This window comes from Symphalangus syndactylus, chromosome 13 (assembly GCF_028878055.3).
Source record: "Symphalangus syndactylus isolate Jambi chromosome 13, NHGRI_mSymSyn1-v2.1_pri, whole genome shotgun sequence".
Classification (NCBI taxonomy): domain Eukaryota; kingdom Metazoa; phylum Chordata; class Mammalia; order Primates; family Hylobatidae; genus Symphalangus; species Symphalangus syndactylus.
Window position 1 is genome coordinate 108,760,644 of NC_072435.2, and position 26,535 is coordinate 108,787,178.

General features: G+C 53.3%; 2 protein-coding genes across 10 annotated transcripts in view; one reads left to right on the top strand and one right to left on the bottom strand.

The window, feature by feature from the left end:
* The window catches only part of DTX1 (deltex E3 ubiquitin ligase 1), a 42,267-nt gene extending 27,416 nt beyond the window's left edge, over positions 1-14,851 (top strand). Inside the window, exons 4-10 of the mRNA XM_055238311.2 lie at positions 9,945-10,006; positions 10,321-10,482; positions 10,796-10,857; positions 11,552-11,710; positions 11,804-11,965; positions 12,086-12,175; positions 13,544-14,851. Of these exons, the coding sequence (XP_055094286.1) occupies positions 9,945-10,006; positions 10,321-10,482; positions 10,796-10,857; positions 11,552-11,710; positions 11,804-11,965; positions 12,086-12,175; positions 13,544-13,768 (922 nt within the window). The 3' untranslated portion in view covers positions 13,769-14,851. The remainder of the gene's footprint in view (positions 1-9,944; positions 10,007-10,320; positions 10,483-10,795; positions 10,858-11,551; positions 11,711-11,803; positions 11,966-12,085; positions 12,176-13,543) is intronic.
* Positions 14,852-16,333: 1,482 nt separating this feature from the next.
* RASAL1 (RAS protein activator like 1) overlaps positions 16,334-26,535 on the bottom strand; it is a 36,361-nt gene continuing 26,159 nt past the window's right edge. For 3 of the 9 annotated variants that reach the window (XM_055238303.2, XM_055238310.2, XM_055238309.2), the window contains 8 exons: positions 24,785-24,922; positions 23,795-23,939; positions 22,407-22,579; positions 20,851-20,988; positions 20,636-20,771; positions 18,781-18,901; positions 17,466-17,518; positions 16,334-16,900 (listed from right to left, as the gene is read on the bottom strand). In XM_055238303.2, coding sequence (XP_055094278.1) covers positions 16,761-16,900; positions 17,466-17,518; positions 18,781-18,901; positions 20,636-20,771; positions 20,851-20,988; positions 22,407-22,579; positions 23,795-23,939; positions 24,785-24,922 — 1,044 coding nt within the window. In that variant the 3' untranslated portion in view covers positions 16,334-16,760. Of the gene's footprint in view, positions 16,901-17,464; positions 17,519-18,780; positions 18,902-20,635; positions 20,772-20,850; positions 20,989-22,406; positions 22,580-23,794; positions 23,940-24,784; positions 24,926-26,535 lie in introns of those variants that run through there. The other 6 variants (XM_055238308.2, XM_055238301.2, XM_055238306.2 and 3 more) reach the window with 5 other exon arrangements.

A 26,535-nucleotide genomic window follows, 5' to 3' on the forward strand; every position in this document is an offset into this window, starting at 1 on the left:
TTCTCACCTCCATCCTCATCTCAGCCCTGGATGGGTAACAGCGAAGGAGGCCCAGAGAGGGGGATTGGCTCATCTAGGGTCACCCAGCCAGTGGGGGCAGAGTATCCACCTGGCCAGGGTTTTTTCCACTTGCCCCTGTAACAGACAGGGCGGGGAGCCAGCTGGCAGCCTGGGCCTGGGGGACCTGCGGGGGTGGGGAAGATCCGCCCTGTCCCTTGAGGGGTCAGTGTCCAGTGCGTTGGAACACAGCTGTGGGGCAGAGGAACCATACTCAGAGTTTCCACCCCACGTGGTGGGTGGGAGGACAGTGATAGCTGTGGGCCTGTTTCCATTTATCCAGCGCTCCCTATGACCCAGGCTCTCAATATCATGGCTTTTTGTGTGTGTGTGAGATAGGGTCTCACTCCGTCACCCAGGCTGGAGTGCAGTGGCGCAATTATAGCTCACTGCAATCTCGACGTCCTGGGCTCAAGCAATCCTCCTGCCTCAGCTTCCTAAGTGGCTGAGACTAAAGGCGTGCACCACTATGCCTGGCTAATTTTTTATTTTTGTAGAGAAGGGCGTCTCACCATATTGCCCAGGCTGGTCTCAAGTTCCTGGGCTAAAGTGATCCTCTTGCCTTGGCCTCCCAAAGCACTGGGATTACTGGCATGAGCCACTGTGCCTGGCCATGAGTGACAGGCATGTCTCTCTTAATTCTCACAGATATTCAGTGTGGCAGGTTCTATAATCCCCATTTTTCAAATGAGGAAACTGAGGCTCCAAAAGACTAAGACATTTGCACAAGGTAACACAATCAAGACTCAGATTCAAAAACCCAAGTTGACCAGCGTATTGGGGATGCCCCATCTCCAGCCAGCCTGTGCTGTCTTGGATCATGGTCCCAGAAGCCCCGCCCTGATTCCCATGTGACCCTGCCTGAGCTCATCTCCCTCTCTGGACTTCAGTTTTTGCTTTGTTTACCTAAGCAAGCCTGGGCAATGGCGGGCGCCCCTCCCCCAGCCTCGTTGCCGCCTTGCAGCGTGATCTCAGACTGCTGTGCTAGCAATCAGCAAGACTCTGTGGGCATAGGACCCTCCGAGCCAGGTGCGGGACACAATCTCCTAGTGTGCCGTTTTCCAGGCCCGTTGGAAAAGCGCAGTATTAGGACGGGACTGACCCGATATTCCAGGTGCCGTCTGTTTCCCCTTTCTTTGACTAGGAAAGGGAACTCCCTGACCCCTTGCGCTTCCCGAGTGAGGCAATGCCTCGCCCTGCTTCGGCTCGCGCACAGTGCGCTTCACCGACTGTCCTGAACCCACTGTTAGGCACTCCCTAGTGAGATGAAACCGGTACCTCAAGCAGAAATGCAGAAATCACCCGTCTTCTGTGTCGCTGGGGCTGGGAGCTGGAGACCGGAGCTGTTCCTATTCGGCCATCTTGGCTCCACACCCTTCTGGACTTCAGTTTTTGCATCTGTGAAATGGGACTGGCAACACAGGCCCATATAGTCCATCATGAAGCCAGATGTCAAAGCACTTGGATTTCTCAGGCCCGTACCCTTTTTTTTTTTTTTTTTCAGATGGAGTCTCACTCTGTTGTCCAGGCTGGAGTGCAGTGGTGAGATCTCCACTCACTGCAACCACCTCCACCTCCCAGGCTCAAGCAATACTTGTACCTCAGCCTCCTGAGTATCTGGGACTATAGGCGCACGCCACCAACCCGGCTAATTTTTTATATTTTGTGTAGAGATGGGCTTTCACCATGTTTGTCAGGTTGGTCTCCAACTCCTGACCTCAAGCAATCCACCAACCGTAGCCTCCCAAAGTGCTGGGATTACAGGCGTGTGCCACAGTGCCCAGCCAGGCCTGCACCCATTTTAAATCCACCCTTGTCCCTCCCATCTCTATCAGATTTGTACCACATTGCCAAGCCGATAGTTCCTAAAGAGATGTCATTTAAGTTTCCATACCTTTGGTTCTTAGTTGAACCTGAGAACTTTTTCCTGTTTACTGCCCATGAGTGGTTCCTTCTTTTGCCAATTACTTGTGTATTTCTTTGGCTTATCCTTCTCTGGAGCTGTTTATTGCTTCCTTATTAATTTGCAAGTGTTCTTCCTGCATTAAGGGCATTAACCCTTTGTCTCCCATCTTTTCTGTAGTTTGCTGTTTCTTTTTCCTTTCTTTATAGCATATGTTCATCTGCTTTTTAATTAATTCATTCATATTTATTGAATAACTTCTGTGTGCCAGGCACTGTTTGGGGCCCTGAGGACACAGCAGTGAACTAAACAGACAATCCTTGCTCTCTTGGAGCTCACATTCTAGTGGGAGACAAACACGAAACAGAATAAATTAATTGTAGAATATGGTAGAAAGTAGTAACTGCTACAAAGGAAAAATATAGGAGAGAAAGGATGATGGCCGGGCGCGGTGGCTCACGCTTGTAATCCCAGCACTTTGGGAGGCCGAGGCGGGCGGATCACGAGGTCAGGAGATCGAGACCACGGTGAAAACGCCGTCTCTACTAAAAATACAAAAAAAAAAAAAAAAATTAGCCGGGCGTGGTGGCGGGCGCCTGTAGTCCCAGCTACTCGGAGAAGCTGAGGCAGGAGAATGGCGTGAACCCGGCAGGCGGAGCTTACAGTGAGCTGAGATTGCGCCACTGCACTCCAGCCTGGGCGACAGAGCAAGACTCCGTGTCAAAAAAAAAAGGAGAGAAAGGATGTAGGGAGTGACGAGAAGGAAAGGCCTCATGGAGAAGGTAATACCTTCTTGAGCAAAGGTGGAAGGAGGTTAAAAAGCAAGGCATGGTCCAGGCACAGTGGCTCACACCCGTAATCCCAGCACTTTGGGAGGCTAAGGTGGGAGGATCACTTGAGCCCAGGAATTTGAGACCAGCCTGGACAACATAGTGAGACTCCATCTTTACAAATTTTTTTTAAATTAGCGGGTGTGGTGGCGCGTACCTGTAGTCCCAGCTACACAGGAGGCTGAGGTGGGAGGATCCCTTGAGCCCAGGTTGCAGTGAGCCAAGATCGTGCCACTGCACTCCAGCCTGGGTGGCAAAGCAAAACCCTGTATCAAAAAAAAAAAAGCGAAAGAACTGGGGGAAGAGCATTCCAACATTCCAGACAGCAGAACAGCGTGTGCAAAGGCCTGAGGCAGAGTGGGTCTGGGGTACCTGAGAAGGCCAATGTGGTTGGAGAGGCTTAGGGCAATCGGTGGGGAAGAAGTAAGAGAGGAAAAGGCGCCAGGTCACACAGGGCCTGGAAGGTTGCGGTGAGGACTTTGGCTTTTGCTGTGCCTGAGAAGGGAACCAGCAGGCCTGTGCGTTGGGAGAGACGGGCGTGACTGTTTTAACAGGTTCACTCTGAATGTTGAGCATAGACCACAGCGGGGCTGAAGCAGGAGGCCAAGGGCAAAGGGACTTTGTTGTGGTGGGTGTGTTTTAGGGTTTTCCTTCCTTTTTTTTTTTTCTTTTTTCTTTAAATTTCTTGCAGTGATTTTATGCTTTTATTTAAAAGAATCCACATTTTCTTTCTCCAGATCTTCCATAAGTATTACATTTCAGGGGTATGAAAATGTTAAAGTATTGACAGGTACACTGTGAAGTCAAGGACCTCACCAGGCCCCTGGCTGCCCACCCTCCCCCACTTTCCTGCCCCGCTAGCCACTGGTGTGCAGTGACTGTCACCCCGCCTCACCGCTGCTGCAAGGTCAAACCAAACACTCCCCCACCCTGCCCCCCACCTGAAGCACTTCCTGCCCTGCTCCCTGGGAGACCAAACCACACACACTCCTGTCTGCACGTGGCTGCTCCGGGCCGTGGGAACAGCCGGTCCTCCCTGCCCCCAACCATCTCCTCCCGTTCCTTCCCCCGCAGAGAGCTGGGCAGGCTGGAGGACCAGGAGGGTTGAAAAGAGTGACCCCCGCAGCCCCCATACCTCTAGAGAAATCTGAGCCTCCAATACCACTCACCCCTCAAAATGTCTTCCGAGGGGACTTTTACATCCTTTAATCTCTAGAACATGGAAGTAAGGGGTCTAGAAGACAGAAGTAAGGGGTCCCATTTCACAGAGGGGACACTGAAGCCCAGAGAAGCTCAGAGGTTTGTCTAGGCAGACAGAGGTGCTGGGGTAAGGAAAGGGGAAGTGAGGACCCCAGACAGGGGCTGAGGAGGAGTCCATGGGCACCTGGTCCCCTGGGCTTGCAGTGATGTCCTTCAAGTCTCTGCAGTGGGGGTGGCAGCAGGGACTTGGCCCCAGGCTGTGTTCCCCAGGACTGTGGGGGGAGGAGGGGGAGAAGGCAGCTACAAGGCAGAGACAGCCCTGAAAGTGGGGAAAGGTGACAGGCTCACACCCCTAGAAAGGAGAAATGGAGAGTGCGGGGGGTCCCTAAAGCACTGTTCAACTTCCTTCTCCCCATAAAGTGACATCCTCACTTCTGCCCCCTCCTCACCCACTTGGCCCCAAATGACTGAGTCCTGAGCCTCCTGGGGCTCCTTAGGGGCTGCTGGGTAAGTTTGAGGTATCCCGAAGGGAGCCAAGGCCAATGGGGGGCCTGGAAACTAGCATCAGAGAAAGTAACAAGTCTAGGCCTGCTGGGGGTTGGAGGGGAGAGATAAGGAGACCAGACTTTGGAGGAGGGAGGGGACTTCACTGCCCTAAAGGGAGGATCAGTTGTCAGTGTGGTCTCCTGCATTCCATGGTCCTGGACCCCTCTAGGGGACAAAGAGAGGTGGCCAAAGCAGGCCAGTGGATCCACTTAGACAGCCCTGATCTACCCTGCCCAGGCCTGAGCCAGCTCCAAGATCCAGGTCAAAGACTTCAGCCCACCTGTAGAGCAGAGGTCCTCAAGGCTGGCTCACCTCCAGATGGCTCCACAGACCAACCTGGCGGGGTCAGCCCTGGCCCCTGACTCGGAAACTCCAGGACCCAGTGCCAGCTGCACCACCAACCAGCTGGGTGACCTTAGTGAAGTCATTTCCCTTCTCTGGACTTCAGCCCCATCATCTGCAAAATAAATGACAAATAGAGTTCATCCCATGTGCCATCTCTGCTCCAGGGCTGTCACTTCCTAGAGCACTGTGTTGAGGAGGATTCTGAAGTTGAATCTTGGTTTAGTGGTAAGGCATGCTGAAATTGATTAGTAATGCCTGCCGTGGGTGCTAGGAGGACAGTAGTGGTATGCACTCATATATTTGACATTCCTGCTCTAACTTTGTCTGGCAGAAGAGGCAGGGGTGGACCAGATCACACAGGGCCTGGTCATGCTTAAAGAGGGATAGCATTAGGAGATATACCTAATGTAAATGACGAGTTAATGGGTGCAGCACACCAACATGGCACATGTATACATATGTAACAAAGCTGCACGCTGTGTACATGTACCCTAGAACTTAAAGTATAATTAAAAAAAAAGACTTTATAATGTCAGGTCGTGATCAGTCCTATGGAAAAAAAAAATTAAGTAAAGTAAGGACAAAGATGGGCTTTTTAAAAATAAAGTGGTTGGGGCCGGGCACAGTGGCTTATGCCTGTAAACCCAGCACTTTGGGAGGTCGAGGAGGGAGGACTACTTGACCCCAGGAGTTCAAGTCCAGACCAGCCTGGGCAACATAGCGAGGCCCTGTCTCCTCAAAAGTTTTGTTGTTGTTGTTGTTGTTGTTTAAGCTGGGTGTGGTGGTCTGTGCCAGTAGTCCCAGCTACTCAAGAGGCAGAGGTGGGAAGATCACTTGAGCCCAGGAGTTCAAGACTGCAGTAAGCAATGGTTAAGCCACTGCACTCTAGCCAGGGCAACAGAGCAAGATCTTGTCTATAAATAAATAACTAAATAAAGTGGTCGGGAAGGTGTCTCAGATAAGCCGACACTTGAGCAGAGACCTGTGCTAAGTGAGGGAGTGCGCCATGCGGATATCTGGGAAGAGCACCTCGGGAAAGGGTCAGCAAGTGCAAAGGCCCTGGGGCGGGAGTGTGCCTGGCATGCTTGAGAAAGAGCAGAGAGACCAGGGTGGCTGGAGTGGGGTGGGAGAGGGGTGAACACATAGGAAATGAGGTTCAGATGGTAGATGGGGGGCCAGATCAGGAGGCCAGGTGTTAACCATGAGCAAAGTGGGAGCTGCAGGAGGAGTGAGAGCAGAGGACAGATGGGATCTGATGTGGGGCTGGGAAGGGCAGAGAGGCTTGCATGGCAGTTGGGCCCACGCCTGCCTTCTGGTCAGAGTAGATTTTGGGGAGGGCCTGAGGGACTCCTCAGGTCCTGTGCCAGGTTTGGCCCCCAAGAAGGCAGACCTAGGGGTGAAGGCTGGCTCCCCTTCCGGGCGGCCCGCAGGCAGCGGTCGCTTGTCCAGGCAGGAGGATGTTCTCACTGACTCGGAGGAAACAGCGTGTCCCACATCAAAAGGGGGCCGGGCGGCTCCCACGCTCAGGGTTCGTGGGAACTCTGCTACCCTGGGTTCTCGCAAGAGGCCTGCAGATAGAGAGAAGCTGAAGACTACCTCGGGACTGTCCCCCAAGCTCACTGATGGGTAAATAAATAACAGTCCCACCGTGACACCCCACTCACAGTGCTCTTCCCAGGAGCAAGACTAACTTTTGTAATCTAGGGCTATGTGGTGTTTAAGGAGCTCCAGAAATTTTAGGGCAGCTGAGATCTAAATCCTTCCTTTCCTGGAGTACCCTCTGTCTAACTCCTAGACCAAACACTCAGCAAGAGCAGGATTACCCACTGGGCCAAACTTTGGGCATTATGTAGACCTGGGGTAGCAAACTGGCTATACTGATTGATAGAGGCTGCCTGGAGAGCTGTACTGAGGACTCTGCTAAACTTGAGAGAGTGCTGTGATGGATTAGTGATGTCTGCCACAGGTAGGAGACCAACCAGTGGTGGTATGCATGCTAAATATTTTTCTTTCCACCCATTTTATAGGTAGTCCCGGAGAAAAAAAGAGATACTTTCTTCTTGTGAGACAGAAAGGAAGAAAGAGGGGTGAGGGACACCTAGACTTAACCAGGGTGTCTGCACTAGAGGTGCTTGAAGAATGGGCAGGAAAGAGAAGTTTGAGGGAAATGCCTCTATGCATTCCTATAAAAGTATAGAGAGGGAAGAATTTAGAGTGGTGACAGCTGCCCCCCTCAGGAAGGCCCTGGAGGATTATGACAGACCCTGAGAAGGGTCAAATGAATACTCAGTGCCCCTCTTCCTGGGGCCCCCCCGCAGGGTGCCTGACAAGAAAATCAAGACACCTCCACTCTCATCCCTGCGCCAAATGATGAGCTTTACATGTTTTAACACATTTAACCTTCACAGGACTCTATCCCCATTACACATGGGGAAACTGAGGCACAGTGCTTTCTTCCCACCTCCACTGACCAGGTCCTGGGGAACCCAGGGTACCTGCCATCCCATCCTGCCTCCCTTGGGAGCTGTGGTCATTGACTTCAGTCACACCAGCACCTCCTCAAGGGGCTCAATCCAGATGTCTGCTCCAGACCTCTCCACAGCCCTCAGAGGGGTCTGGGATGGGAGTCCTGGCTACGTGATACTAGCCTGTATAGCTGAGCAGCCACCAAGTGGGGGTTGTGTGCGCTGTACCTGTGTGCATTTTGTGATTGTGCATCTGCATGTGTGCAGGTGTGGGCCTCCCAGGCTGCCTGTGTGTCAGTGTTGGGAGGTGTGGGTCAGAGCACGTGCGCATGTGTCCTTGTGTGCAGTGAGTCAGCGTGTCCTCCCGCGCCCCCATGCATGATGTGAATCAGTACGCATGAGTTCTTCCCCACAGGCAGTGCGGAATCGCGTGTCCGTATGTGGATGGCAGGCCGTTCTGCAGGCTGCAGCGCGCCAGGTGCTTGTGAGGGCTGAGCGCATGCTCCTCTGGGTTTGCTGCCCACTTTTACCCAGCTCTGTGCAGCTGGGGAGAGGGGCGGCAGTGGCAGGTGCGGTACTGGTCTACATGAGCCACCGTCTCTTGTCCAGTGGAGTATCCTCCCAGGGGAGAGCTGCGTGTGCTTCTGTGTGTATGTGTGTGTCCTCATGTGTGCACGAGTCTCTGTGTGTAGGTATGGGGAGGCGTTCCCTGGAATATGTGAGTGTGTGTGTATCTTAATCCATATATGTTCGTGGGGGGTGTGCCCTGAAGTATGCCTGTGTGTATCCATATATATGTGCAGGGTGTGCATTCCCTAGTGTGTGCGGTGTGTTCCCCAAGTAGACGGATGGGGAGGGAGGCTCCCTGGTATGTGTGTGTCTGTGTGTGCATGTATCTGTGGTGCACTCCCTGAGTTGTATTTGTGTGTCTGTGTACTTAAACGTGTGTGTAATGTGTCCCGGGGAGTATGATAAGTCTGTGTGGTCTCCTCCGTGCATGTGTGTATATTTGGATCTGTGGATCTGTGTGGATGGTGTGTGCCCTGGGTGTGTATGTCTGTGTGTCTGCACCCACTGCAGCAATACCCAAGCCTGCCAAGGGCACCATTTGCTTGAAGATGCTTTCTGGTGCCAACTGTGCCTGCCAAGGACAGGTGACCAGACAGCATTAGACAGGCTGTGACCTGAACAGGCATGGCCAGAGCCAAGGGGGCTGCTGCAGCTCCTTCTCCAGCTGTCACTGCTCCCAGCCCTTCCTGCCCCCTCTCCCGGCACATCTCCCAAGGCCTTCAGGCTGCCCCCTGGATTTCAGAACACCCCTCTTCATCAGAACATATCCAGCCTGGGTTCCATGCCCATCAACAGCAAGACACCAGTTCCTCTGCATAAGCAGGTGCTGAAGTCAGGAGGACTCAGGCAGACACGCTGTACACATCACCACAAGCTCTCCTTCAGTCCTCCCAACGACTATAAGTGAGGTGTTAATATGCCTGTTTTACAGATAAGGTAACTGAGGATCAAGAAGTTAAGTGACTTGTTCAAGGTTGTCACTGCAGCAGTTTTGTGGTTTCCTCTCTAAGATGGAGAGAAGTTACACCAGGACTTAGTGCCTGAGAAGCAGAGAGGTGAAATTACTCGGCCAGGATTGCACAGCTGACAGTGATGATACCGATGGCTGTGCTTTTAGTATCTGTTAGGTACCAGGAACTGTGCTTGGCCCTTGACACGTATAATTTCACGGAATCCTCACAGCAGACAAAAAAAAAAAAAAAAAAAGGTACCATATTATCCCCGTTTTACAGACCACCCCTTACAAGAGATGAGATGATCTGTTGTGTGTCACCCAACTCATTAGTGGTTGAACTGAGATATGAAAGCAGCTCTGGCTGACTCCAAAAGCCAAAGCTCTTTTGAGGGCCAGGGAAGAGGAGAGTCAGGATACCTTTTCCTAGGGGCTCTTCATTTGAAGAGAGGATAGTACCTTGGCACAGAAACTGACATCAGTAAATATTCCAGAAGAGAAAAAAAAATCATCACCAAATGCTTTTGAAAACCTGGACTTATCATTGTTAATGATATGTTCTTATGCAGGGCTTGTCAGAGGCTTTAATATGCTCAGATATGTTGTGCATTTCAGAGAGGGAGACAGTGACGTGTTCCTAACTTACTTGATTCCTGAATCCTTCTTTCCTGGAACGTTTTATGGAAATTAATAATGCTACATCTAACAAGCTTTGAGAGATGCTAAAATAGCTACACCACTAGTAGCTGGGTTTCAGGAACAGGGGCCAACGAAAGGAGCCCTCAGCGCCAAAGCGCCCTCTCGAGGGGGGAGCCGGCTGTAGGGTAAGGAGGGGTCTGCACTAAAGTCTAAGGGTGCATCCCATTGGAACCTGGGCCGAGGTCCTGGCCACCCCTGCCCCATAATAGGATGTCAGAGTAGAAAGAGAGTTCCTGGAGGTAACTGCAGTTGGCAGAGAGAGGTACAAAGAGGCCAGGGTGTGTGGCCCAGGAGCCAGAGACAGAAGGCAAGCCAGGTCCCATGACGTGGCGTCGGGGGCTGGAGTCCAGCCGCGGCCTCTTCTCTTCTCCCCGCAGGGTCCCCGCGCTCCCGGTGAAGAACTTGAATGGTACTGGGCCGGTCCATCCGGCCCTGGCAGGTGAGGTCTGGCCCAGGGCGGGAAAGAAGGGCGGGGCCCACTAGGAGGCAGCCCCGCCTGTCACCCGGTGACCCCGCCCCCGAGATGGGCTGGTGGGCGTGGCCCGGAGGAAACGCCCCCTTCCACCGGGCCTAGGACACAGGGTGGGCGTGACCCGCAGAAGGCCCTTCAGAGGCCTTCAAGGGGCTGAGTGGGTGGGGCCCAAGAGCGCAACCCTCCCACCCACCCGAGGGCCCCGGGATTCCCAGGGCCAGTGGTCGGGGGTCTGGGCGGGGATGGCGCCCCGCCCTGTGACTGCGCCCCCTAACCCCCAGGGATGACCGGGATCCTGCTGTGCGCGGCCGGGCTGCCGGTGTGCCTGACGCGGGCCCCCAAGCCCATCCTGCACCCGCCGCCCGTGAGCAAGAGCGACGTGAAGCCCGTGCCCGGCGTGCCCGGGGTGTGCCGCAAGACCAAGAAGAAGCACCTTAAAAAGAGTACGCCCTCCGCGCCCTGCCTCACACGAGATGAACCCCACTAAGCCTTGACCACAACTCTGTGACCCATGGTCTCCCAATTTATTCTTAGCATTTACGACCTCACCTCCATTGCCTGATCTCAGCTCCCCTTGCCCTGGTCCCATCTTTCACCAGCTCCTGTTACAGCTAACCTCCAGCAACCCCTGACCTCTGACCCTGGCCAACCCTTGCCACCCTGACCCCTGCCCTCTGACCCCTGACCCAGTTCTGAGCCAAGCCTTCAGGGACAGACTCTGGGTGCCCTCAAACCCACCCCGCTGTGTCCCTGCAGGTAAGAATCCTGAGGATGTGGTTCGAAGATACATGCAGAAGGTGAAAAACCCACCTGATGAGGTGAGGGGGGATGGGGGGGCAGGGGGAGGGCCCTGGTATGGAGAGGACAGGAACCCTCACCCCTCCTCCTGGGTTCTGGGTGATACAGAGCTCTTCTAGTTTGTTCCTTTCTTCACTTTATGAGGTTTTTTGATGAATAGAAATGCTTACGTTTAATAGACTCACATTTATCCATCTTTTGACGATTGAGTTTTTATGCCATTTTCACCCATGTTTTCCACTAAATGTTTTTAAGTTTTGCTTTTGATAGTTAAGCCCTTAATTCACCTGGGGGGTGGTGAGGGAGCCATCTTCCTCTGTGATATATCAGAATTCAATATATGGGAAGGGGCTGGGTGCAGTGGCTCATGCCTGTAGTTCCAGCTACGTAGGAGGCTGAGGCAGGAGGATCTCTTGAGCCCAGGAGTTTGACTCTGCAGTGAGCTATGATTGCACTGCTACACTTCAGCCTGGGCAACACAGCCTGTCTCTTAATAAAAAAAAAATAATAATAGAAATAAAAATAAAATAAAAAACGAAGAAGAAGAAGAAGAAAAGAACGTATGGGACAGAGGGTGTGTCCTGTCTCCCTTTGCCAAATGGGTGCCAGAGAGAGTGTGGCCTGCTGCCTATGGTGATCCGCCAAGGGGCAGTGCTGACCCAGTAGGTCCCCTGCCCTCCCCAGTCCTCAGTCTCCCCTGCTGCCCACCTGCAGGACTGCACCATCTGCATGGAGCGGCTGGTCACAGCGTCAGGCTACGAGGGCGTGCTTCGGCACAAGGGCGTGCGGCCTGAGCTCGTGGGCCGCCTGGGCCGCTGCGGCCACATGTACCACCTGCTGTGCCTCGTGGCCATGTACTCCAACGGCAACAAGGTGGGTTGGGCGGCACAATGGCTGAGGAGTGCGCAGGGAACAGAGTGGGGTTGGAGGGGTGCTGGGAACTCACTGCCAGCCTCCCCTGCCCAGGATGGCAGCCTGCAGTGCCCCACCTGCAAGGCCATCTACGGGGAGAAGACGGGTACGCAGCCGCCTGGGAAGATGGAGTTCCACCTCATCCCCCACTCGCTGCCTGGCTTCCCTGATACCCAGACCATCCGCATCGTCTATGACATCCCCACAGGCATCCAGGTGGGCTCCCCTTCTGCCTCTCTGGCCCCCAGCCCCCACTCCCCTCGACTCCTCCAGATGCTCCTCCGCCCTGCCAGCACCTGTTCATGGTCTCAATCCCTGTACTGTCCCTCCCTGCAGGGCCCTGAGCACCCCAACCCCGGGAAGAAGTTCACCGCAAGAGGATTCCCTCGCCACTGCTATCTACCCAACAATGAGAAAGGCCGGAAGGTGGGTGCCCAGCCGTGAGGGCACGGGAGATAGGTGCAGGCAGGGGCTCCAGCAACCACTGGCCGGGGCCTGTGGTCCCTATCATTCCCAATCCCTCCTCTCACATTCCTCCCAAAAGCAGCACCCGAACAGCGACGACCATGGCCACCTCCTTCACACATCTTATCTCCTTTCCTGAGCCGCCGAGGTCAAGGTCCTGACCCCATTTTATAGACAAAGACACAAGGCTTCAGAGAGGGCAAGTCACTTGACCGTGATCACACAGAAACTAAGTGGCGGAGCTGGGATTTCAGCCTAGGCAGTCCAAGCTTTCACCACCACCCTACAGGTTGTCTGATTTCACTTTCTGCTTTTCAAGAGCACCAAGAAATCCAGATTTTCATGGGAAATCTCTAGGCTTTTGAATGTTAGTAACTAATTTACAAGTGGCTCTTTAATACAGTGTGGAGTCCAAACTAAATAGAGCAGAGAGCTGCCAGATGCTTTCTTCACCCCAGAAAAAAACAGGCAGGGCTGGGTGCAGTGGCTCATGCCTCTAATCCCAGCACTTTGGGAGGCCAAGGCGGGCAGATCACGAGATCAGGAGTTTGAGACCAGCCTGGCCAACATGGTGAAACCCTGTATCTACTAAAAATACAAAAATTATCCAGAGTGGTGGAGTGCGCCTGTAGTCCCAGCTACCTGGGAGGCTGAGGCAGGAGAATTGCTTGAACTCAGGAGGCAGAGGTTGCACTGAGTCGAGATTGCCCCACCACACTCCAGCCTGGGTGACAGAGCAAGACTCCATCACAAAAAAAAAAGAAAAGAAAAGAAAAAGAAAAAAACAGGCAGGCCAAGCACAGTGGCGCACACCTGTAATCCCTGCACTTGGGGAGGCCAAGGTGGGAGGATTACTTAAGGCCAGGAGTTTGAGACCAATCTGGGCAACATAGTGAGACCCTGTCTCTTCAAAAAGTTTGTAATTTTAGCTGGACTTGGTGGTGCCTACCTGTAGTCCCAGCTACTTGGGAGGCTGATGTGGGACGATTGTTGGGGCCCGGGAGTTCGAGGCTGCAGTGAGCTCTGGTTGCACTGCTGCACTCCAGCCTGGGCAGCACAGCAAGACTCTGTCTCAAAAAAAAAAAAAAGGAAAAAAAAGAAAAGACAAGAAAAGAAAAACAAACATAAATAACTTGGAAAGACCTTTTACTGGCAGTTCAGGAAATACAAATGTAAAGGAAATGGCCAAGCCAGCAGTACGTAGTTGGTGCCAATGGACGAAGCCATAAGGTAGCCATGATGTGGCAGGGGAGGGAGGGAGGCTGAGGCTGGTGGGCTGGAGGCTGCCTGTGACCTCCTCCCGGCCCCACCGTGTCCCTGTCCCCCCAGGTGCTGCGGCTGCTCATCACGGCCTGGGAGAGAAGACTCATCTTCACTATCGGCACATCCAACACCACGGGCGAGTCAGACACCGTGGTGTGGAACGAGATCCACCACAAGACCGAGTTTGGATCCAACCTCACGGGCCATGGCTACCCGGACGCTAGCTACCTAGACAACGTGCTGGCTGAGCTCACGGCCCAGGGTGTATCTGAGGCTGCAGCCAAGGCCTGAGGCCCAAGGCTGCCCACCTTCCCTCCTGCTTTGCCCCTGGTCCGGCAAATGCCTCCTTCGCCAGGTGTGTCCTGGTAGCCCAGGTTCAGGGCTGGGGAGGAGCCTGCGGAAGGGGCCGCAGCCATTCAGGGGACCTGCCTGGTGGCAGCTGGGATGAAGAGAGATGGCATGTCAGGCTGGCCCCAAATCATAGCTCCCTGAGAGGGCCATGCAGAGAGTACTGGAAACCTCCCTACCAAAAAGACAGAGACCCTCCCCCTCACACACAAACACACATGTCCTGTTGAACTCATGCACGCACACCCACGTGCCTCTACTTGCCCCCAGGCTGGAAGAGAAGAGACAGAAAGACCCCATGACCCCCCCATGTGGATCCCCATCTGTGTCACAGTTGCATCTGTACAGCCTTGTCTGCGAACTGGAGGATGCGGGGCAAGCCCTTAGGGGCCTGCCAGGGCTCGGGGGCAAAGGGACTTGGGAAACTCAGTGTACCCCCGATGCCTCACCCATTCCGTGTCATCACCCATGTCTGCCACCCACTGATTGGGCAATTGTGAGCCCATGGGGTGGAAGCCCCCAGATGACTGAGCAGTTCTACAAAAGAATGGTCAGCGCAAGCGGGGACTAGAGGGTCCTGATTTTGTGTTTGTGCCTCTTCATCTCTCTGGACTCTGATCTCCTTCTCCCTTCCCATCTCCAGGCCTTCTGTCTGTCCCAGATAAAGGCGCTGTTCTCCCATCCTCCCTACCCCATCCTCTCCACCAAATCGCTCCCAATTTTGAGAGCCAAAGGCTGGCGCTTCTGACTTCAGGAGCGAGAGGAGGAGGCCTAGTTTGGGCCCATGTATTTTAAAGCAGAGTGGACAGCAGAGAGTCAATTTCCCTTTCGTTGGGAGTGGGCAGTGGGGTGGCTAATCGTCTCCGGCCAACCAGGGGCCTGTTGCCCAGGCAACTCACCAGCTCCGCCTCTGCTGATTGGCTGCCACGGTGGGAGTCAGCCAAGATTTAAAGGGATGCCAGCGATGGCTCTTTTCAAAACCTACCAGTCCCACTGTGGGTGGAGAAATAAACGGTCTTTCTCCTCCTCGCCTGGTCTTTTCCTGCCAAGAGAGGGGTGGGTAGCTGTGTTCCTGGGGGCTGCAGTCAGCCCCGTTGGGGAGTGATGGCTTGCAAGAGAATGACTTCAGGGTCATTGCCTCGGGCTGGAAGGGGTGGGGGCGGTGAAGCAGTGGCAGACCCTCCCAGTCCTAGTCTCCAAGAATGCAGAGGTGAAAGTACCCTTCTCTTTCACAAGAGCACAAGGCAATGCACACACATCTGCTCCCTGGCACAATGACAAGAAATAAGGAACTCGGGCGGAGAGCTGGGAGCCTCGAGGGAAATACGGAGGAGCTGGGAGACACTGTGATCAGCTCATCAGGATCTCAGAGTTTGTCAGGACCCTGTCCTTGGGGAGGAGGGTCAGGTTCTAACTAGGGAAAGACAGGGATGGACCCCAGCCTTAAATCAACCTCTCTGCAACATGCCAGGACGCCCCTGTAGTTCTGGTGGATGATGAGGCTTCGGGCAACCCCTGCTGGCCACCCTCGGGATAGCGCCATGTCTTTCCTGGTCCACTTGATCCCCTGCCAGGTAGGCTTTGGTTTGTCCCACCCCCTAGTGACACAACACTGGAAACGAGTCCTTGGAGGCCCTTCCAGTTCTGCCAGTCACATGTTCCCAAACATTTGTACTCCGTGGTTCATTCTCAGACAAAACCTCAAGCCAAACTCTGGCATATAAAATTGCAAGCCAGGCACTGTGACTCACGCCTGTAATCCCAGCAACTAAGGAGGCCTAGGTGGGAGGCTCATTTGACGTCAGGAGCTTGAGACCAGCCTGGGCAACATAGCGAGACCCCCCATCTCTACAAAAATTTAAAAATTAGCCAGGCGTGATGGCTTGCACCTGTAGTTGCAGCTGCTCTGGAGGCTAACGTGGGAGGATCACTGAAGCCCAGAAGTTTGAGGCTGCATTGACCTATGATCATACCACCGTACTGCAGCCTGGGCAACAGAGTGAGACCCCCAACTCTAACAACAAAATAAAATAAAATTGCCCATTCCCCAGGCCTGTGGTCCTCAAAGCTGATACTCATCCAAATGACCTACGGAATCTGTTAAATAACCCTGATTCTTGCCCTCATATACCCTCAGATTCTGAGTCAGTAGCTGGCTGGGCCTCAGAAATCTGCATTTCTAGCAGACATTCCAGCGGGTGGTCTTTGGCCCACAGTCAGAGAAACTCCTCCCTGGTTCTTGAACTACCTTATTGGAATCCAGTTTGAAAACCACACATCTAGACTTTCCCTCCTCTTTTTATACACGGTAATCTGAGAACCAAAGAGAGATAAAGAGCCTGGCCCAAGGTCTCCCAGGCTCCAAGGGTCTGAGTTTGGCACACTAGACCCCCACCCAGCCTTGGTTCTTCCTGAGGGTACCTGATTCTGGAAGCTTATGGTTGGGGTCCTAGGCCAAGGGCAGGGTACAGAAGAATCAGTGAGGTTATAGGGATTAGCAGACATGAAAACAGGAAGGGGTGAGCCCATTTAGTGCCTATCTGGGGCAACAACTTCACATAGGCATCAGGAATTCAGGTCCAGCTGTATCCAGCAGCTCAGGGCCAGGCTGGCTTCCTTGGTATGGATAGAGGCCAGTTTGGTGAAGCAGAGACCCCAGTCTCAGTCAAATAAGTCAGGTTCCTTATCCTATCCACTCCAGTCTGAATCAACCCAGAGAGCGAGTTTCACTCAGTGCAAGGCTGGCCCCTGCCAAAGGGCTTCCATGCCCTGAGTTCTGGACTCAAGGCACACAGGACTAGGCACGTCTCTGGGAGCCTCCAAACCACAGAATCAAAGAGGTACAAGGAGACAGGAGACTCCTGGAGCAGGATGCGCTGAGGAGGGTCCCCCCCCGGCTCCTTGCTCCTCCTTCCGGGCTAGCTCTGGCATTTCCTTAGGGGCCAAGAGGGCCCAGGGCCGCCTTCCCTCGCTCTTGCTGCTGGAACTCTTCGTGGGCACGATCCAGGTCTGCGAGCACCTCCAGCAGGCGGGCAGCTGCTGCTCTTTGCCGGGCCAGGACCTCAGGACAGGCCCCTAGGAGGGAGACAAGAGGCCACAGGGTCTTAGCCAGTCCAGGGCAGGCTGCTGTAACCCGGACCCGATGGTTTCTCACGCTGAAGATGTGCCTTGTGCCCTGAGAACCCTAAAATCCTTGAGAGTCCCCAAACACAGCCCTGTGGCCTGATAATGGACTGGAAACAGGAGGACACAGGAGATAGTGGGGAAGTGCCTGCGAAGAAAAAGGGACCTCCTTAACCCCTTAGCTTCTTTTTTTGGGGGGGGGCGGGGGAGCAGAGTCTTGCTGTGTTGCCCAGGGTGCAGTGCAGTAGCATGATCTCAGCTCATTGCAACCTCCGCCTCCTGGGTTCAAGCAATTCTCATGCCTCAGCCTCCCCAGTAGCTGGGATCACAGGTGTGCACCAGCACGCCCAGCTAATTTTTAAATTTTTAGTAGAGAAAGGGTTTCACCATGTTGGCCAAGCTGATCTCAAACTCCTGACCTCAAGTGATCCACCCACCTCGGCCTCCCAAAGTGCTGGGATTACAGGTATGAGCCACTGTGCCCAGCCTTTACCTTTTGTGGTACAGGAGCCCTTACCTGTGTCTGCCTCCAGAGCTGTATCCATGTTAGAATCCTCCAGTAATTTCAGCCTGGAAGGTGAGAGGGAGAAAGACAAGTCTGGTCCCTGATTCCCATTCCTGCTTCCTACCCCAGAAACTCTCTGAGAAATTAGTTTTCCTGAATCATCACCATCACCATCTACCATCATCATCATCATCATCATCATCTACACAGCAAACATTTCTAGAGTGCCAGATACTATTCTAAACCTTTTACATGTATTAACTCATTTAATTATCATGACAAACTCATATGAGGTAGGTGTTTACTATTAGCTCCATTATACAGATGATCGGTGAGACACAGAGAGGTTAGGTAACTTGCCTAAGGTCACACAGCATCAGCAGCATCATCATTATCACTTATTGAAAGCTAACTATCTGGCCAGGCACCTACAAAGCACTCTACCTGTATTAGCTCATTTGATCCTCAGGACAACCCACGAGGTCGCCACCATTATTATCCCCCTTTTCCAGATGAGGAAACTGAAGTACAGAGAAGTTAAGCAACTTGCTTAAGATCACACAGCGTGGTTGGGTGCAGTGGCTCATGCCTGTAATCCCTGCACTTTGGGAGGGCAAAGGCGAGACAGGTGGATCACTCGAAGTCAGGAACTCAAGACTAGCCTGGCCAACATGGTGAAACCCCGTCTCTACTAAAAATACAAAAACTAGTCAGGTGTGGTGGCAAGTGCCTGTAATCCTGGCTACATGGGAGGCTGAAGCAGGAGAATCGCTTGAACCTGGGAGGCGGAGGTTGCAGTGAGCCAAGATCATGCCACTGCACTCCAGCCTGGGCAACAGCACGAGACTCTGTCTAAATAAATAAATAAATAAATTTTTTTGAAAAGAGATCACACAGCTAGTAAGTGGCTAGGTCAGGATTTGAACCCAGACAGGTCAGCTTCAGAACCCACTCTATAATGAGTTGGGACAAATCTCTGTCACCAAATAACAGTGATAGTGATCCTCATGCCAGGAAGGGGAAGAGATCTATCCAAGGTCATTTAGCAAGCGCAGGGGGCCAGGATTTTATGTGAATTGTGCCAGGGTCTCTGGAGCCCCAGGTATTAAAAGATCCCAAGACCCAGGTCTGCATAAGGGACCCCTCCCACTGAGGATGCTTCTCAAGCCCTGACTGTGTAGACACCCAGTCCCCACCCTGGGCCAGGCCCCCGGGGAAGATCCACCAACGCACACGGAAAGAATGAATAAATGAACACAGCAAGGCCACGGTGGGGGGCTGGCCTGGCTGGTCATAGGAGGTGAAGTGGGATGAGGGGGGCACCCACCTGAGCTGGTCCCGCCCCAGGAGCAGCTGCCGATACACCGTCTGGGCCTCAGCATCAGGATCCAGTGGGTCACTCCAGTCCCCCAGGGTGACAGCCGAGTGTGTACGGCTGCAGCCGGCGGCTGAGGGGACACAGCTTCATTCATCAGTAACTCCCCCTCCCCTTCCAGAAGCCTCCACAGCCAAGCAGTCACCAAGCCGTGCTCTGTCTTTCTCTAAAATCCCTCCTCAAACCTACTACTTCTAGGCCATACGCGGTGGCTCATGCCTGTAATCTCAGCACTTTTGGAGGCTGAGATGGGAGGATTACTTGAGCCCAAGAGTTTGAGACCAGCCTGGGCAACATAGTGAGACCTCGTCTCTACAAATAATTTAAAAATTACCCTTGGGTTTGGAGCGGTGGTTCACGCCTGTAATCCCAGAACTTTGGGAGGCCAAGGTGGGTGGATCACCTGAGGTCAGGAGTTTCAGACCAGCCTGGCCAACGTGGTGAAACCCCATCTCTACTAAAAATACAAAAATTAGCTGGGCGTGGTGGCTCATGCCTGTAATCTCAGCTACTTGGGAGGCTGAGGCAGGAGAATCGCTTGAACCTGGGAGGCACAGATTGCAGTAAGCTAAGATTGCACCACTGCATTCCAGATTGGGCAAAAGGGTGAGATTCTGTCTCAAAATAAATAAATAAATAAATTAGCCTCACATGGTGGCACATGTCTGTGATCCCAGCTACTTGGGAGGCTGAGGTGAGAGGACTGCTTGAGCCCAGGAGTTTGAGGCTGCAGGGAGCCGTGATTGCACCACTGCACTCCAGCCTGGGCAACAGAGAGAGACTCTGTCTCAAAACCAAATACAAAAAACCCCACTACTTCCTTTGAGTCTTACATCCTCCACTCCCATCCAGCCCCACTTCTGCTCCCCAGACTCTAGCAGTAGCCTCGCCTCTCCCAGTACTCCTCCCTCATTCTAGGCTCCAGTCACACAGACCCTTTTCCATCCGTCAGCCTACCTTGTCCCAACCTCTAGGCCTTTGCTCATGACACCTGCAACACTTCCTTACCCCCAGCTCCCAGTTCTGTCTCCAAAGTCATTGCTTAACTTCTGCTCTACTCAGGCCACATTTAAGCAGCACCTCCTCCAGGAAGCCCTCCTTGAGTCCCCATCCTGAGGCTGGGTCAGAGGCATCCACTGGAATCTCAAAAGCCTCACTTTGGCACTTATAACATCGTATTAACAAAAGCCCAGGCACGGTGGCTCACGTCTGTAATCCCAACACTTTGGGAGGCCGAGGCCGGCTTATCACCTGAGGTCAGGAGTTCGAGACCAGCCTGGCCAATATGGTGAAACCCCATCCCTACTAAAAATACAAAAATTAGCTGGGTGCAGTGGCACGCACCTATAAACCCAGCTACTCAGGAGGCTGAGGCAGGAGAATTGCTTGAACCCGGGAGGCAGAGGTTGCAGTGAGCTGAGATTGTGCCACTGCACTCCAGCCTGGGCAATAGAGTGAGACTCTGTCTCAAAAAAAAAAAAAAAAATTATTGGGTTATGCACTCATCTTTCTTGAGAACAAGCTCATGATGTTTGGGCACTACTGGAAGCTGACACCTAGTGAGTACTTTAGAAATAGCACGTCTCATGCGCCAAGCAGCGTCCTATGCTCTTTGTGTAAATCAAGTCATTTAATTATCTCCATGAGATAGGCACTGTTATCCACCTCATTTCACAGTTGAGGAGACTGAGGCATAGAGAGGTTGAGTAACTTGCCCAAGGTTGCACAGCCAGCCCAGGCGGAAGTGGGACACCCGCTGATTGACGGGTGGGGAGGGCGGAGTCTGCAGTCCGCCCTGCCCCCTCACCTGAGCGCTCAGCCTGGAGGCAGCAGGTCCAGCGCGCGCTGCGGAAGGCACCGGGGTGGCAGGCGGCCAGCTTGTCCGGGTTGGGGGCGCTGGCCTTGCGCAAGGCCGAGAGCCACTGGTTGAGCTCATTCACATTCTGCAGCGAGTGGGAGGCGATCAGGGGGCGGGTGGGAACAGAGGGATGCCCCCCGCTCCCCATCGCGGCGGGGTCTCACCTTGCACTGGAGGTAGGTGGTGTGCAGTGCCCCCGTGCCGTCCTGCGTCACCACCTGCATCACGTGGGGCAGTTGGAAGGCGCCCTCGTCTACGCGCTCCACAGCGCGGATGTGCGACACGGGGATGGAGTGGCGCATCTGGGGAAGAGGATTGTCGCTGCAAGATGGGCTGGGGGCTAGGGCTGGGGTGGGGACAGCTTCCGTCTGGTTGTGTGCAGCAGGTGGAGTCAGTTCCCAGAGGCGGGACATTCAACCCTGTAAGTCTGTGCTCTGTGTGCTCGTCTGTCCATCCATGTGAGCTGTTCCATGAGTCCTGCCCTATCCTCTTTTATTTTTTTAAAAAAATTTTATTTATTTATTTTTTTTAACAGTCTCGCTCTGCTGCCCAGGCTGGAGTGCAGTTGCATGATCTGGCCTCACTGCTACCTCTGCCTCCCAGGTTCAAGCGATTCTCCTGCCTCAGCCTCCCAAGTAGCTGGGATTACAGGCATGCACCACCATGCCCGGCTAATTTTTGTATTTTTAGTAGAGACGGGGTTTCACCATGTTGGCCAGGCTGGTCTTGAACTCCTGGCCTCAAGTGATCTGCCCACCTCGGCCTCCCAAAGTGCTGGGATTACAGGCGTGAGCCACCGTGCCCAGCCACCTCTCTAAGTGACAACTTCTCTGGGCATCCATTTCCTTGTTAATAATAGCTACCACTTCTATGGTACTTGGGACGCAATTCCAAGCATTTTACATTGATCAACTTATTTAATTATCACAACAAACTTCTGGGGTTGGTTCTGTTATTCTCTCCAACTTGCAGATGAGAAAACTGAGGTGCAAGAGGATAGATGACCCTTCCAAGGTCACTCATCGGGTGGACCCAAAATTGGAACCCAGAGAATTGACCCCTAGAATCTCCATTCTTCTGATAAAATAGAAACAGTAAGCGTGGGCTCCCCTCCCAGCGTTAGCCCTCATCATCTACTGGTGTGCACACAGCTCCCCATTCAGGAGATTCCAGCACGTGTCTCGGGGCATTCTAGTCACGAACGCCAGCCGCACAAGGGCAGGATTTTCACCTGTCTTGTTGGCTTCTGTATCTCCAGTGCCTAGGACACTGGCACATAATAGGCACTCAATAAATGTTTGCTGAATGAATGAACGAGTGAATGAATGCTTGGATGGATGTGCCTGAACATCTGCACACGTTCCTAGTGAACACATTCAATTTTATGAGTCTGTCTAGCATGCGCTCTAGATCCGGGTGGGAGCATTGGAGAGCGGTTCAGCATCGTCCCTGTCCTGTGTGCATCCACATCTGGGAGGCATATCCCCGCCACCGCATGTGCACATTCTGAAGGATGTGTGATGGTGCCTGTCCATGTCCTGTGCCCACATTGGCCTGAACTTGTGAGCAGAGCCTGTCCTGAGAGTTTGTCATTGTTATGTTGCTATGGCACCTTGAGGCCTTGCCCCACTGTGGGCCTCAGTTTCCCCCGGGTACAAAGAGGCAGAACCCTGAAAAAGGCCACCCTCGGAAAGCCCTCCATAGTGTACTGGAACCCCACCTGCCACTCAGGACTCTTGGAGAAGGAGAGGGTCTCTCCGCTGAGCCAGACGTAGCGCTTCTTGAAGGCAAAGCGCGTGGCCAGGCCGGCAGGCTCCTCCTTGCGCTTCAGCAGATAGCCTTCTCGAACAATGGCCGAGGGCGGGAACAGGGCCCTGGCTGGGACACCAGCTTCTGGGAAATGGGAGAAGAGAGACGGTGGACAGTGAGCCCTCCCTATCCAGGCTCACCTTGCTCCACTAGCATGCCCAGGGAGGACCTCAGTGGACGGGCATGGTTCTCTGCTCCCCTAGAGGCAGGAGGACGAGCGCGATAACTTCAGACTCCACTCCCTCAATAGGGGATGCAATCATGGAGGCCGGGAGGAGGGGGCGGGCAGAGTAGCCCTTGAAGACCTCTCTCCAACCAGAGAAATCTGCAGACAGTATGCAGGCAGCCAGCAGGGGCAGCCACGCCCTATGGGGTCCCATCTAGGCAATGTCCTGCATTTAACCACACTCAGGGAGCCAGGACACAGCCCCACCGCCCCACCCCTGCACCATAAGGACCCCACCATGCCACAACCAGGCTCTACGTTCTGACAGGTTGCTCCAATGGGACTGGGATCCAACTAGGTTATGACCTGAGCCCCACATTATGGTACGGACTCAACCACAACTTTCCTGCTACAAATCATCCTGTGATTCTGTTTCACTCCAAGTCAAAGCCAAAATTCTTCCCAAGGCCTATGAGGCCCCACATGATCTGGCCCCCTCACCTCTCTGGCCTTGCCTCTCTGCCTCCCCGCTGCCCCCAGTTCACTCTCCTTCACAGGTGTCCTCAGTGCTGCTCTCTGTCCTACCTCAGGGCCCTTGCACATGCTGTGCCCTGCCTGGCACACTCTTCCCCAGGATCCTCACGGCTCTCTACCTTTTCCCTTTCAGGTCTCTGTTCTTTCCTCCTTTTTTTTTTTTCCTTCTTAGCACTTACAGCTCTCTAACATACCACATAACTTGCTTATTTATCTTGCTAATGGCCTGTGGTCCCCAACAAAATAAAACCTCTGTGAGATCAGATTTTCTCTGTCTTGTTCACTGCTGCATCCCCGGCACCTAGAACTGTGCCTATTATTTAGTAAGCGCTTAACAGATGTTTGTCAATTGCATGCACACCATGCCACAATCCCATCCACAGCCACATCCCGACATTGGCTGGGGATGGGCCTGGAGGACAGCACCTGAGCTCTGTTCATCTCTGGGGCCTAGCACAGTAAGTGTCAGGAAATGTTAGTTGACTGACCCACAGATTCACATTCTCAGTGCTGAGGAGCTGGTGGGGGAAAGGGGAAGTCCCTGAGTGGTGCCTCAATTGGGTTGAGAAGCCAGATGTGGCAGGACCACAGGAACTCACCTTCATCCCCATCCACATCCACCAGCCGGTCCAGGAAGTCTCTCACACGTGAGACGCTCTGCAGCAAGAAGGGGTGCAGTGGGGCCATCCACAGTTCCTTGCCTTGGCCCAGCTGCTGGCCCAGGTTTCCGATGCTCTGCACAGCCTGGAGCAAAGAAGCGAGGGATGCCGGGGCCAAGGTCACAGCAGAGGGGAGGGCCCCTCCTGGCTCCCAAATCAGTGCTCAATAAAAGAAGACTCATATTGCCGGGCACAGTGGCTCACGCCTGTAATCCCAGCACTTTGGGAGGCCGAAGTAAGCAGATCACTTGAGGTCAGGAGTTTGTGACCAGCCTGGCCAACATGGTGATACCCCATCTCTACTAAAAATGCAAAAATTAGCCAGTCATGGTGGCTCACGCCTGTAAATCCAGCTACTCCAGAAGCTGAGGTGGGAAGATCGCTTGAACCAAGGAGGCAGAGGTTGCAGTAAGCCAAGATCGTGCCACTGCACTCCAGCCTGGGTGACAGAGCGAGACTCGTCTCAAGGAAAAAAATAAATCAATAAGAAGACTCAACACCTTCCTTAGGTGATATCTGTTTCCCCTTCCTCTTTTTGGAATCTGCACCCCCCCACTGACCTTCTTCTGTTCCCCCCGAGCCCAGACCCTCCCCAAGAACTGCTCAGTCCTACCATGCATACTCTCATGCAGAATCTCAAGTTGTTGCCCTTTGCAAAGGATGATCTAATTCATACTAAGGTGTGAATGACTGCTAGCCTGTTTTCCACTTTCCTTCTGGAAGGGTTGGGTTTTCATTCCCAAAGGGGAAATTGGAATGCATGATGACTGCCTTCATCCTTGGGATGGAATGCTAACGGTGGTGTTTCAGACTTGGGTTTCTTCGGGTGTTCTTTGGGTCTTCTGCGGGTCTGGCCTCCCAGTTCTGCTCCTACCATGCTTTTTTCCCTGGCTAAGAGTTCCCAGGATGGGGGAAACCCATGGCTGGCACCTTGGCAAGCAACAGCAGTGAGCGGCTAGTCTGGGGGTCCGCGTGTTGGTCCCGAAGGTCAAACAGCTTTGGGGTAAGGATAGCAGGTGCGAAGAATCGCAAGAAGAGAAATCCGCTGATGGCCAGGTACTTCACATCCTGCTGGGAGGAGCAGAAGGTAAGAGGAGCCCCCCAAACCCACTTCCCAGCTGTGTAAACTGAGGAAGCAAGGACTAGAAATTCGTGGTGCAAAGAGAAGTGGGATGGAGAATGGACCAGGAAGCCACACTGGCTGGCCAAGGAAGTTTTTCCTCTCTGGGCCTCAGTTTTCCCACCTGGAAAATGGAATAACAAAACCAATCCTGCAAAAGCAGATTTGGCCAAATGTCCTCAGAGTTGGCTTTGTGCCAAGCACTATGCCAAGAGCACAGCCCTAAGAGGGAGGCACCATCATGATTCCCATTTTACAGATGAGGAAGCAGAAGCTCAGAGACATCAAGTGATTTGCCCAGGGTCACACAGCTAATGAGTGGCAAAATCAGGATTCAAACCCAGACCTGTGATTTATGATAATAACAGCAGCAGGACAGATACCTCTCTATACATTCGCTTATTTAATACTCACCCCAGGAAGGATCATATCTCCATTTTACAAAGGAGGCAACTGAGGCCCAGCGAGGGAAAGTCCCTTGCCTAAGGCTGCACAGCCATAAGCGGCAGAGCCAGGAGTTGGACTCAGGCAGAATTTGATTATTTATTTTTTCTTTCTTTCTTTTTTTGAGGCAGAGTCTTGCTCTGTTGCTCAGGCTGGAGTGTGTGGCACAATCTCTGCTTACTGCAACCTCCACCTCCCAGTTTCAAGTGATTCTAGTGCCTCAGCCTCCCAAGTAGCTGGGATTACAGGCATATGCCACCACACCTGGCCAGTTTTTTGTTGTTGTTTTTTTTTTTTAGTAGAGATGGGGTTTTACCATGTTGGCCAGGCTGGTCTTGAACTCCTAACCTCAAGTGATCCACCCACCTCGGCCTCCCAAAGTCCTAGGATTACAGGCATGAGCCACCTCGCCCAGTCAAGGATTTGAACTCTCTGTTCTTCACCACACTCTCCTGCCATTCAACACCAGCTACCAAGGAGCCCTCACTAAGTATTAGAAACCAAGCCTGAATTATCACATTTAGTCCTCAAACAACCCCATGTGGGTAGGTAAGTGCTATTATCCCATTTTTTCAGATGAGGAAACTGAGGCTCAGTAGTGAACCCAGTCTAATGGGCTCCAGAGTCCATCCTGTGTGCACCTCTGCCCTCCGCAAACTGTAGAGTATGGTTCCCCTCCATGTGAATCCGGGGCCTGGCCCATCTAAAGGTAAGGCTAGTTCCCCAGCACCAGCAGAGGTGACTCAGGGAAGGGTGCCCCTCCATCCTGGGTGCATCTTGCTCCCCCCAAACCAGCTCCCCACCCACCTCTCACACTTGCCAGGCTATATTTAGCCTAAGAGTCTGCGCCTGTGTTTATTCAGAGGTTGTAGTCACACATGAAACATGCCCTCCCCGGGGCGTGTGCCACCTTCCTGGGGAATCTTGGCCTTGACAGTGAGCCCTGCAGGAGCCAGGTACCTGAAACTGCCCAGAGGGAGCATCTTCCCCTCCATCTGGAGCCTGGACTGTCCCCAAGGCCACCACTACCCCACCGCCATCTGTAGTCCAGGGTAATTTTAGTCTTCACATCAGCTCATTTGTTCCCTCCTTTTTGAGGGTGAAGAATCGGCGTCAG